General features: G+C 46.8%; 1 protein-coding gene across 4 annotated transcripts; it reads right to left on the bottom strand.

Annotated features, from left to right (window-relative positions):
- Positions 1–2,521: 2,521 nt before the first annotated feature.
- On the bottom strand, positions 2,522–13,045 carry LOC126988165 (serine/arginine repetitive matrix protein 1-like). Of its 4 annotated transcripts, none has more exons than XR_007741680.1 (4): positions 12,614–13,045; positions 11,009–11,101; positions 4,325–10,145; positions 2,522–4,254 (listed from the first exon to the last, which is right to left on the bottom strand). XR_007741680.1 is itself a non-coding variant. In XM_050846029.1 (3 exons), the coding sequence occupies exon 3, from the start codon at positions 10,009–10,011 to the stop codon at positions 7,267–7,269; it is 2,745 nt and encodes a 914-aa protein (XP_050701986.1). In that variant the 5' UTR covers positions 10,012–10,145; positions 11,009–11,101; positions 12,614–13,045; the 3' UTR covers positions 2,522–7,266. The 4 variants fall into 4 exon arrangements, 2 of the variants coding, with proteins under 2 accessions (XP_050701986.1, XP_050701987.1); XR_007741681.1 differs by having other exon boundaries at positions 4,395–10,145; XM_050846029.1 differs by having other exon boundaries at positions 2,522–10,145.
- Between the last annotated feature and the right edge of the window lie 295 nt (positions 13,046–13,340).

Raw genomic sequence — 13,340 nt, 5'->3', positions numbered from 1 at the left:
AGAAATAACTCCGCGGGGAAATAGGTCGCACTGCTGTCCACCACGCATGCGCACTGGGGAATACACAGCAGAAAACACCTTAATTTGCCTTATTTTGTTGTAGTTTTGTCCATTTGTGATCGTTGTGGTGGTTTATATTGCTGGTAAGACAACAACACACCAGACCAAGAGACCAGAGAAGTAGGAATTGAGTGAACGTCAACATGGGGTAATTCTTCCTATAATTTGCCCTATTCGTTTGTTGTAAAGGCTTCTCTTGATTAAAATTGTTGCTCTGATGCTTTTGTCGTGTATTAAAGCCGCAACAGGAGTGAAATATAGAAAAAGTAGGCAAGCTGAACCTTCCTCTGCGAGCTATTTTGCGGCTGCGAGCTGATTCCTACAACACCGTCCCAGCATTTAGATGTACGATAACTTTCTTTAAAATACGATAATCAGACCAGCTTTAGGAATATAGAACTATGCTTTCAACTCGCAAAAAGCATCAGTAAGTAATAGTTTTGATAGAAAATGTATCTTGCTGTTATTTTTGCGTGGTTAAGACAGCTTTTGGTCAGAAATGGTGAAATATAATGTGTTGAGTACGACAATTTAGTGACGCTGCTCGTGCCCTCTTCCTGCGCAGCGCTCCATCCTTTCTTCCTAACTATATATATTTCAACTATTTTTTGTCCCTGTAATATGCGGTCCCATTTATAATACCGCTATCCACCTTATGTACCTCCTGAGTCACATTGGTCAGGTCACGGGTCAGGTCAGGTCAGGGCATCGATCCTCGCTAACCCCGATCCTTAATTATGTAGTTATCTCACTAATTAAGTAGCTATATCTCTCGTTATCACTGATGCCTATGCCAATCTATATTAATTCTCCCTTCTGAGTCGCGGTGGTCAGGTCAGAGGTCACAAATCCACAAATAGGAAAATACAGAACAACAGGCTCCCACCCCCTCCGTGACCCTATATATCCCTTAGCAATATAAATTAAAAATAAATAAATAAAATAACCTGTTTAGTGAATTTATGTAAGGGTCATTCTCACGTGAAAGTTGACCCCCAAATGTTTGACCGAGGAATATATTTGAATCTACAAAAGAATTATCAATGTTAAGTCGACCCCCAAAGTTGAAACGTAAAAGAAATATGAGATTTTCTACTTTTGAAATACTAAGGGTCGCATTTTAAGACATTTCGCTGCCCAAAAACACCTATTTGACAAGGCTTTTGCACGAGTTGTGGGCATTTCCAGGAGTAGTTTCATGACCCTTCCTCTGTACCCCTGAAGAAACACTCTAGAACCCAACTGACCCCATCTTTGACCTTTAGAAATAGGTCATGTGAGACGCCAAAATGTTTTATAATACCGACCTAATTATCCTTTAATATTTGAATAACTAAAGCATCTCAAATTTCCCTTTACGTAATCTTCCATGTTTTTCTTCAATACCATTTCACTTATTTCACTGGACCCTTCACCTTCACCCCATTAACCGTGTAGCAGCGACGGGCCAAATTTGTGGCTTTACCGTGTAGCAGCGACGGGCCAAATTTGTGGCTTTACCGTGTAGCAGCGACGGGCCAAATTTGTGGCTTTACCGTGTAGCAGCGACGGGCCAAATTTGTGGCTTTACCGTGTAGCAGCGACGGGCCAAATTTGTGGCTTTACCGTGTAGCAGCGACGGGCCAAATTTGTGGCTTTACCGTGTAGCAGCGACAGGCCAAATTTGTGGCTTTACCGTGTAGCAGCGACAGGCCAAATTTGTGGCTTTACCGTGTACCAGCGACGGGCCAAATTTGTGGCTTTACCGTGTAGCAGCGACGGGCCAAATTTGTGGCTTTACCGTGTACCAGCGACGGGCCAAATTTGTGGCTTTACCGTGTACCAGCGACGGGCCAAATTTGTGGCTTTACCGTGTACCAGCGACGGCCAAATTTGTGGCTTTACCGTGTACCAGCGACGGGCCAAATTTGTGGCTTTACCGTGTACCAGCGACGGGCCAAATTTGTGGCTTTACCGTGTAGCAGCGACGGGCCAAATTTGTGGCTTTACCGTGTACCAGCGACGGGCCAAATTTCTGCCATGCATAAACTGATCACATATGCGTTGATATATATTATGAAATGGTTTGCGTGAGTGATTGCTCTTTCTCTTTATTTTGCTTAGAGGGGCTAACCTAACCTAACCTAGCCTGACCTAACCTAACCTAACCTAACCTAACCTAGCCTGACCTAACCTAACCTAACCTGACCTAACCTGACCTAACCTAACCTAACCTAACCTAACCTAGCCTGACCTAACCTAGCCTGACCTAACCTAACCTAACCTAACCTAGCCTGACCTAACCTAACAAACATGACCCCCGCAGCTACCGGGTTAATTGCCACCTTCTGCAGCTCACTCGTCACCGCTGCTGCCTATGCCAATCTATATCATCCCTTCTGAGTTGCGGTGGTCAGGTCAAAGGTCACCCTCGCTAACCTCACACTGCATGGCACACACCCTTTGAAGTAATGACACACACTTCATATTACAACTCTTTATCAAGTAAACTTGCATCCATGTACACAGTATATACAATGAGCATCACATACATAAGAAAAAATCCACTCCTTTTCCTGAGAGTCTATTCCTACTGTGTTTGACCCCTTCGAACCGGGGTTACTTTAACATTCACTGGACCTTACCACTGACAAGTCCAGCCCCTTGACAGCCTTATCGGAGGGCTGGTCAGGACGTCAAGGGCTTCCGTCAAAGGATTTAAGGTTATGGGAGGCACGGCACTGCATCTCTGTTCATATGTCAATCCATCAATCACTATTCTGTCCATTTAGATAAGAGTAATATTTCTCCTCTGTACCATATCCAGATCACACCCACACAACCTTTCAACAGTAAAAAATTGTAATAAAATGGAGTCCGGCAGAAGATGTGAATATGATTATAAGATGGGGAGTGAGATAACATACAGAGAAGTGGAGGAAAATGAATTGGGAGCGACTGTCTCAGAGAACCTGTCACCATCACACATCAACAGGATAACGGGACAAACTCTGAATTTGCTGAGGAACATAAGGACGGCATTTGTATACTACTTGGATGGGGAGATGATGAAGAAAATAATAGTCACAATGATAAGGTTAGAGTACGCAGTAGTGGTCTGGTCTCCTCACGAAAAGAAGAACATAAGGAAACTGGACAGACTGCAGAGTGGCAACTAAGATGGTACCAGAACTTCGAGATTGGACTTATGAGGAGATTCAATAGCATGGGGCTCACAACCCTGGAGAGAAGAGAGAGAGGAGATCTGACGGCGGTGTACAGGGTGGCGAGCGGAGTGGAGCATTTGGACAGAGAGGACCCGTGTGTGTGGAACGAGAGAGAAACGAGAGGACATGGAAAGAAGTTGAGGGCGACCACGTGCAGGAGAGATGTGAAAAAGTTTAGCCTCCCTAACAGAAGCATTGAGCTGTGGAATACTGAAGGAGGAGGTGGTTTGTGCAATATTCATGATTTTGAGGAAAAGTTCGACAGGAGTGGATATGGAGATGGGACAGCGCGATCGTAGCTCTTTTCCTGTATGTCACAACAAGGTAAATACGACTAGGTAACTAGGTAAATATAATACGAGATTCGTTATTTACAACCTTCTTCTGAAGACGAGAAAATGCATAAAATAGCTACCAGTTTCCTTTCCTGCGTGGTAGAGTAATTACAGTATGGCTTCAAAATACATCACTGCTTTCAAGAAGTAAAAACAGGTATACACGAGGAACTCAATCCACAGTTAACCCTCAACAGATTGGACCCCTTCCGAGCCTGCCCTGTGCTTACGTTTCAGCTGCCGCCCCACTGCACAGGACACTACTCGGAGCGATATATATTTACATCTAGCCGGACCTTCTCTTCTGCACCTCCCAAAAATTACTCAGAAGTACTTCCTCCATTTACACAAGAATTACTGTACTCAGAATTGCTGGCCAACTCAGGAACAGCCTTGCTTAGGTACAGACAATTTTTTGATATTCAAGTAATTGAGATTCTCGGCCATTTCAGAAAGGATGTCGCCCCAAACAGTCCAATATGTGGAGGGTTTACTGCATGGGAACACATAAAGCTTTGTACAGTAATTAAAACTGGATTTCTATTGATATTGTACTGTTGCTGCCTGAAGCTTACTCCATATAAATACATTCAACCAAAACCTGAGTTTCTTACAATAAAATGTAAATTGCAATGATACAGTAATGTCTTAACCTAATAGCAGCGACGGGCCAAATTTATGGCTTTACTGTGCAGCAGCGACGGGCCAAATTTGTGGCTTTACCGTGTAGCAGCGACGGGCCAAATTTATGGCTTTACCGTGTAGCAGCGATGGGCCAAATTTATGGCTTTACCGTGTAGCAGCGACGGGCCAAATTTATGGCTTTACCGTGTAGCAGCGATGGGCCAAATTTATGGCTTTACTGTATAGCAGCGATGGGCCAAATTTATGGCTTTACTGTATAGCAGCGATGGGCCAAATTTATGGCTTTACTGTATAGCAGCGATGGGCCAAATTTATGGCTTTACCGTGTAGCAGCGACGGGTCAAATTTGTGCCATGATACAAACCCCCAAAAATAGATGATACATAATCTGATCACAAATGCTTTGATATATATTATGAAATGGTTTGTGTGAGGGGTGATTTTTTCTCAATTTTCTCGCTTGGGGGGACCATTAAGAAACATGATCCCCGCTGCTACCAGGTTAAGCTTAATCATCAACAGCTTCTTATTTACTATTTTCAGTCTATTGACAAAGTAAACAAAACAAAACATGTGTACTGTTACAAGTGTTACGGCAGAACTCGAGTGTGTGAGGAGGAAGATGATGTTTTTCGATGTTCATTGGCGATGTGGGAAGTAGCGATGCTGAAGAACATGACAGGCAGAACTATGAACATAAGAACATAAGAACATAAGGAAATGGTTCTATGACTAGCCCTGTCACACCATGATGCCAACCACACTAAGGGCTGTACTCAACGGTGCCAGACTGTCGTACTCAGCCTCCGATGAAATAAAGTTTGTCAGAATCATTTCAAAGTCCGATGCAACAAATCTATGAAGTTATGAAAGTATAAATATATAATGTCGTCCCTCAAATAGTACGGTTTCTGTTATATACGGATTGTCGTAGAAGATCTTTCAGGATTTTTAAATTTCCTGCTTATTGGGATATTTAAAAATCCTTAAAAAATCTTAGAAAATCCACAGAAAACCAAAACCGAGCTATTGGAAACCGTGCTATTTGAGGGATGACTGTACTTGGAAAATCTGTTTCCTATGCGTTTCAGATTTCCTCCGTTCTCTTTGTAAAAACTCTGTTGGCAGCGCTGGGGACCTCACAAACATCCGCTGTGACTGGTGTGCACAACAAAAAAAATAGACTCACGAACTTTGGAGCCACGAGGCGAAGAGCGTAGCAATTTATTTTATTTTCTTTATACAATGTTTATTTTGCGTCATCAAAGTTCACTGTATATTTCCTCTTCTTGGGTATTTTTCTAATGCAGAATGCTGAATTACCAAGCCAATGATGCATGAAAACAGCACGGAGAGAAAATATGACGGTGAAATTGTTAATGGAAAAAAATGAAACCTTGCCCAGCGCTGTCAGGTCACTCGCTGCACCTCTCGAGACCCCCAAGCATGTCATGGTGGAAACAGACTCATCAAACTTATGGTGCGTGTGTAAAATAAATAACAGACATGAGTGAGAGCTACAGAGCCGTCTTTAGTGTCAGATCCTTTGCTGATGATAAAATCTTTGCCAGAATGCATTGTATTTTAACCGTGTAGCAGCGATGGGCCAACTTTGTAGCTTTACCGTGTAGCAGCGACGGGCCAAATTTGTGCCATGATTTAAACCCCTCAAAATAGATGATACATAAACTGATCAGAAATGCTTTGATATTGTGAAATGGTTTGTGTGAGTGATGATTTTTCTCATTTTTCTCGCTTAGAGGGACCATTAAGAAACATCATCCCCGCTGCTACCGGGTTAAAACATTTCGCCGCCCAAGTTCACATATTTGACAAGGCTTTCATATGAGTTGAGGGCATTTCCAGGAGTAGTTTCATGACCCTGGTGGTAGTTTAACCTTTCCTCTGTACCATGAACCTAAAGAAACACTCATTAGAGCTTGATTCATCCATTCTTTGACCTTTAGAAATAGCTGATGTGAAAAGGTGTCTTGTATTACTGACCAGAGGGGAGAAAGCTGCAAAGGATCATGAATAGACCAAGAAGATTACCCGGGTTCTAATGAGTGTTTTTTTAGGTTCATGGTACAGAGGAAGGGTCAAACTACCACCAGGGTCATAAAACTGCCCCTGGAAATGCACAAAATGCCTACGAAAGCTGGGTGGAATGTGTGTGTGTGTGTGTGTGTGCTTGGGTACTGTGATGTTGAGAATGTGACCTCAGGTGTGTGGCGGGAAGGACCGTCTCTGGTGGCGAGTGGAGACGGATTGTGGCTGCGGGAAGCTAGTGGAAAAACATTAAGATCGGTATAATAACACTTTCGCTTCTCACATCAGCCATTTCTAAAGGTCAAAGAGGGGGTCAGTCGGGTTCTAATGAGTGTTTCTTCAGGTTAATGGTACAGAAGAAGGGTCAGACTACTACCAGGGTCATAAAACTGCCCCTGGAAATGCCCTCAACTCCTACGAAAGCCTTGTCAAATATGTGTTCTTATAATACGACCCAAACTCTCTCGTGTGTGGGTCCCTCAAGGCGGACAAACTGACATTGGGCAGTGACTGTGAAGTGTGCAAGGAGGAGATGAGGAGATCCAGGCCTTGGCAAGTACATGTTCTCTTAATTAAGGCAGACAAAATGATGTTGGGCAGTGAGTGCGATGTGTGTGAGGAGGCGGTGAGGAGATCTAGGCTTTGGCAAGTACATGTTCTCTTAATTAAGGCAGACAAAATGATGTTGGGCAGTGAGTGCAATGTGTGTGAGAAGGAGGCGGTGAGCAGATCTAGGCTTTGGCTTATGTACATATTCTCTTAGGTGATAAGCTGAACACACAAAATCACTAACATATGACGAGAGGCCAATGCTGACAGTGCACCGAACTTTGAACTGTATTGCACCAAGTTTTCTCTCACTCGGAACTGACCTCTCTTTTGGCCACTCTCTACAGTTATCTTACTTTTTAAGGAGTCGCATCCTTTCCCATAAAAAAAAAAGACCCGACTCCTCAAACCAGGCTTCCGCTTTAATCATAATACGCTTTCGGCACCAAGTACACTATGAGGTGGCACTCAGGGCACATTAAGTCAGTGACGCAAGTGGCGAGATTAACGACGGCCATTTCAGGATAGAAGGAGAAGTAGCATTTCGGGCACTCATCCGGGCAGGTCTGCGTTGGGTGCAAGATCACCAGGTAGTTCCCCGACGCCAACACCTTGCTGGGTATGAAGTCGGAGTACCAGCTCGGAGGTGTCGCAAGGTCAACGCTTTCTTTCCTTTTGGCCATGGGGAGACAACTAGCCCTCTGTTTAACGGGCTTGGGTTTTGTGACACTGTTCCCTTTGTTTCTTGCCGTGCCTTCCTCTGCTCTCCTGGCTACCGGCTTCACGACACACACCTTCTTCGCGGCTGTGGAGTTCTGCAGTTGCTTTGTCTTCTGTGGGGGTAGCCGGTCCTTATTGCCTTCTGAGGTGACAAGCTTTTTGCTCCCCTGGCTTGAAACGGTTTTGGTATTTTGTGGTTGCCGCGATTTCTGTGGAGTTTGCTGTTGTTTCTTCAAGGGCGGGATCTCTGTGGTGGGCTGTGGTTGCTGAGATTTCTGTTGAAGCTGCTGTTGTTTTTTCAGGGGCGGGGTCTCTGAGGAGTTCTGTGGCTGCCGAGATTTCTGTTGAAGCTGCTGTTGTTTCTTCAGGGGCGGGGTCCCTGTGGTGGGCTGTGTAGTGTTCTGTAGTTGCCGGGATTTCTGTGGGAGCTGCTGTTGCTTCTTCTGTGGTGGGGTCTCTGTGGTTCTCTCTAGTGGCCTTTGATTTCTGGGCTGGTCTTGCTTCTTCAGTGGTGGGGTCTCTGTGGTGGGCTGTTTGGTTTTCTCTAGAGGCCTTTGGTTTCTGGGTTGCTCCTGCTTTATGGGGGGTAAGGTGCTGCCATTAGTCAACCTTGTAGGAGCGTTCGGTAACTGCCGTGGAGTATTGAGGATCTGTAACTTTGGCAACTGTGGCTTCTTGGGCGATGACCGGATGACCTCTTTGCTGTCCTTGAGTGAAACTGCTGTGGTGGTGTTCTGTAGCGGCCTTGGTCTCTGTGGGGATAGGGGCTCCTTCTTGGCCAGTAAGATTCTGACAAACTTGGTGCTGCCCGGACTCAAAACTGATTTTGCGGCATTCTGTTGCTCCTGTTTCTTTAGGTGTGAGGTCCCTGTGGTGGCCTGTGCGGTGTTCTGTAGTTGCCTTGATTTCTGTGGGGGTTGGTCCTGCTTCTCTTCTCTGGTGGTGCTCTGTGGGGTCTGCTGTGAGGGCTGTAACATCTTCTTTGGTGGAGGGGCAAGAGTGGGCGCTGTGGTTGTGTTGTTCTGCAGTTGCCTCTTCTGTGGGGAGGGTTGTTGCTGCTGCTTCATCAGTGGTGGGGCGGTGAGCCGTGCACTGCCCTGAGCTGAAACTGTGGTGGCGCGCTGTGGTTCCTTAGCCTGCTGTGTGGGTTGTAAGCTCTGTTTCCTTGTTAGTGAGGTGGTGATCCCTGCGCCGCCCTGAGCTGAAGCTGTTGTAGCATTCTGTGGGTGTGTCTGCTGTGGGGGTTGTAATTTCTGCTTCTTTAGTGGGGGCTCTGTGCTGCCCTGACCTGAAGCTGTAGTGCCATTCTGTAGCTGCCTTTTCTGTGGGGAGGGTTGCTGGTGCTGCTGGCCCTTCTCGGGTGCTGAACGGTTGGGCCCTGTGCTGCTGCTGCCCTTGGCTAAAAATGCTGTGCTGTTCTGGGGTCCCCTTGGCTGCTGTGAGGGCCCTGTGTTTCCCTGCCCCAAAACTCTTGGTGTTGCGTTGACCTGTGCACCGGTGGCCTGAGCAGGAAGGCACACCATGAGGCTGTTTTTCTGACGCTGTGCTCTAAAATTTAGCTTCATGGCAGTGTTTAAGTATGCCATTCTTGGTGTCTGGGCGACTGCCTTGAGCGCATTGAGCCCCGCCGGGATATGCGGAGAGTTAAGGACAGTACTCCAGGGTGGGATGTCCTTGAGGGGGCTGAGAGCCTCTAGGTAGGAGGTGATGGAACTGGCCAGCTCAGTTTTATACTCCGTGGAGCCCTGTGGAGCTGTGCAGAACTTGGAGATGGACAGCTCTCTGTGAGCAAAGTACTGAAGGAACTCCCACGGTTGATCCTTCCACTCTGCAAAATTGTGCGTGGAACCGTTTGCACATTTTTGCGTAGACTGAGATGACTCTTGGAAGTCACAGCACCACGCAATGACAAGCGTGCAGTCCGTGCACTTGATTGGGCCAAAGAACAAGTGTGTGAGTGCCAGGCTCCCAGCCACCTGCTCATCACAGTTGTAGCACGTGGCTTTCATTTTCTTGATGTGAGGGTTCCTGCCAAACTTCTTGAAGGGGTGGACCACCGGCTGTGCCTTGCTCCGCGTAGCAGCACAGGACACAGGAGAAACTTTTGAGGAGCCTGCTGTGCTCTCTGAGGGCCTAACCACAGGCTGTGCTGCTGCCTTCCTCCGCGTAGTAGAGGCACAGGGCGCAGGAGGAGCTTTGGGGGAGCCTGCTGTGCTCTTTGAGGGCTGAACCACCAGCTGTGCTGCTGCCTTGCTCTGTGTAGTAGAGGCACAGGACGTAGGAGCTTTGAGGGAGCCTGCTGTGCTCTTTGAGGGCTGAACCACCGGCTGTGCTGCTGCCTTGCTCCGTATAGAGGTGGAGCCACAGGATGCAGGAGGGGATTTATCAGCAGAGGAGGCTGTTGTTGTGGACTGAGTAGCTGCAGTTTTTCTTGTTGTAGTAGGCATTGTATTGGTGATGTCAACAAGGCCAGGCTGAATGGTGTAGTAGTGTGTGGCTGTTGAGTATCAGTGGTGTGTCAGGATGGACAGCCTGATGCCTCTCACTCTGCTGCAGGGATACTGGGCCTTGGTGAGGAGCTCTGTGGAGGTGAAGCAGAAGATGCTTACTGACAAGGCAATGGTCACCACACTATGGTACAGGCAGGGTGTGTCCACCTGCCCGTCATCTGTGACTTGCATTCCTCTAAGTGAAAAGTTTAACATGAGGGAAAAGACTGAAAACATTGATTGGTTCCACCACAGCAACGGTCAAGGCAGTAACTGACCTTAAGGGAAGGATCCGCCTGTTTTTATAAATAGCCCTAGGGTCTTGATTCAATGTATATTATGAAGAATGATACCCTGATCATCATACCACAAAAATAGAATGAATCATGCAATTTTTTTTGTGTGTTTTTTCCAAAATTTTTAAGTCGATCTCCTCCGTCATTTGTGCACCGTTCTTCTTATCCTTTACACTCAAAATGCTTCATGACCTTCTTAACAAACAAGTTGGCAGATGCACAAAAATACACTGGTATGTCATTATTTTATCATATTTATCAAAAATAATGTAACAAAACAATTCCTGTCGCCCGCACTAGGACTGGCTCGCCAAGCCCACTTATTAGGCATTTAAACTCAGGCTCGGTGGGACATTTAAATTTCCGGGAAAAAAAAATAAGGCTGCCATTTGATTGCTTATGCACAGACGGTCATGCCAGAGCATTTAACTCATCTTCGATATTTTTCAAATAATTTATAAAAATATCACCCTGCCTTCAAAATAGAGCTTGATAACATGTTTGTTTCGTACTAAAGACAACATGACACAGGCACACAGCAGCAGGTCCAGACACAGATTAAGGATCATTGAGAAGTGGCCTTGCAGCTCCTACTGCCTCTCAGACTTGCACAGACCCTAACACTCCCTCCACACTGCACTAAACTGAACTGAACTTACTCAAGTTATTCTGCAACTCCCCCTCCGTGGACGCAGCTCAAGGACATCTGCTGTGGCCCGGCAGCACTGCTTCCCTGGCACCCTGCACAGCTTCTGAAAGGTAAGGGAAGATGTGTCAACAAAGTTCCAGAATATATACTGGACTTCACTTCAGGAAATGGAGCAATTGTTTTTCTAATTATTTTTTTTATGTTTCCAAATGATGACATTGATTTGTAACAGGTCACCTTTTTTTGTTTTTTATCCCCTGCAAATCCCAGTCACTGTGCAGGCACAGCAGGTTGCCTGAGTAGCAGAAAGGTTGCTGGAGTGGTTCCCCCCCCCCCCCCCCCATTAGTGTGCGGGCACAGCAGGTTGTCTCTGAGTGGCAGAAAGGCTGCTGGAGTGGTTCCCCCCCCCCCCCATTAGTGTGCGGGCACAGCAGGTTGTCTCTGAGTGGCAGAAAGGCTGCTGGAGTGGTTCCCCCCCCCCATTAGTGTGCGGGCACAGCAGGTTGTCTCTGAGTGGCAGAAAGGCTGCTGTGTATTCCCCCCGTACGCATGTGTGGTGGACAGCAGTGCGACTTGTTTTTGCAAGGAGGTATTTCTCGTAACACAGGCCCACAAATTGGACCAGACACGCTGCCACCATGTTCCGTCCCACACTTCGTATTTCCGCAGCCCCAACCTGCGAGCCAAATAAATTTAACCAAACCTAACTTAACCTACCTAACGGGAGGGGGGAGGGGGACTTCACCCTCCTCAACCTCCTTAAGCCCTTCACTACGGCCGGGCCAAAACAGCGCCCCGAGCCAAATTTCAAATGTCGCTATTGAATATAACAAGTTTTCAGCCATAAACTCAACATAATCATCATGTATTATATACGAAAACATGCAGAATCAGATATGTAAACAGTTTCTATGGTATTTTTTTCAAAGCGATTACCATCATTCATCATTTCATCAACGCCTGCCCCTAGAAGCTCCCACCAGGGGATGGCCACGGCAGAAGAGCTTCCAACTTTTTCTATCCAGACACTCCCTCCCTGCCTGCTCAAAGTTTCTCAAAGATCTTTCTCCCCTTTCCCTGACGTACTCTTGCACCCTATCCCTCCATTTCACTGGAGGTCGTCCTCTAGCATTCCCTCCCTCTATCTCACTCACATACACCCTTCTGGTCATCTTACTCTTCTCCATTCATGTGCCTCCCTCGCTCACCAGGACAGGTCAAGGCGGCCACATCATCACAAGGGGTCAATCACACGTCCTGTAAGGCCCCAGGTCAGGTCAGGGGTCGGGGGCAGTGAATTATGGAAGGAAGGAAGAGGCAAGAGGGAAGGAGGAAAATAATTGAATAAGGAAGAAAAGGTTCTGAAAAGGAGGAAAAATAAGACAAAACGATAATGTGGTCACTAAGAGGTCAATGATGTGCCTCCCTCACACTCACCAGGGCAGGTCAAGGCGGCCACATCATCACAAGGGGTCAATCACACGTCCAGGTCAGGTCAGGGGTCGGGGGCAGTGAATTATGGAAGAAAGGAAGAGCCAAGAGGGAAGGAGGAAAAATAAGACAAAACGATGATATGGTCACTAAGAGGTCAATGATGTGCCTCCCTCACACTCACCAGGGCAGGTCAAGGCGGCCACATCATCACACGTCCAGGTCAGGTCAGGGGTGGCACACGCTGAAGGGCTCGGTGGCACTGGCAGCGTGAGGGCGCGGGGCTCCTCAATGGCTGGCAGGTCCTGGAGGTGTCCTGAGGGAGGTGGGATGCTGTGAGTGGCTTCTTCGGCGACCTTCCCCCGTCAAGGATGTTAAATAGCGATCACGACTTGTGCTGTGACTATGGCTGCTCCCGCCGGGCTTGGGGCCTTGGGCTGGGCTGGGCGTCCTTTCCCTTTGAATCCCTTGATAGAGGAGGACAACGGGGCGGTCTGCACTATCCCACTTTCCCTGTGTTCTTATGTATGTTCTTGTGTGTTGGGGCTGTACGGGGACACAAAGGGACCAGAGAGAAGGATGGTACAGCTGGCAGAAGTGTTCCTCGCGCAGTGCTGGGGAAAAAATTAAGGGCACACATGTTTTTTTTCCTTATGTTCTTGTGTATGTTCTTATGTTCTTATGTTTATATATATATGTTCTTATGTATGTTCTTGTGTGTTGGGGCTGTACGGGGACACAAAGGGACCAGAGAGAAGGATGGTACGGCTGGCAGAAGTGTTCCTCGCGCAGTGCTGGGGAAAAAATTAAGGGCACACATGTTTTTTTCCTTATGTTCTTGTGTATGTTCTTATGTTCTTATGTTTATATATATGTTCTTATGTTCTTATGTGTTGGGGCTGTACGGGGAC

Source organism: Eriocheir sinensis, chromosome 68 (genome assembly GCF_024679095.1).
Source record: "Eriocheir sinensis breed Jianghai 21 chromosome 68, ASM2467909v1, whole genome shotgun sequence".
NCBI lineage: Eukaryota > Metazoa > Arthropoda > Malacostraca > Decapoda > Varunidae > Eriocheir > Eriocheir sinensis.
This window is presented reverse-complemented; position numbering and strand designations above follow the sequence as displayed.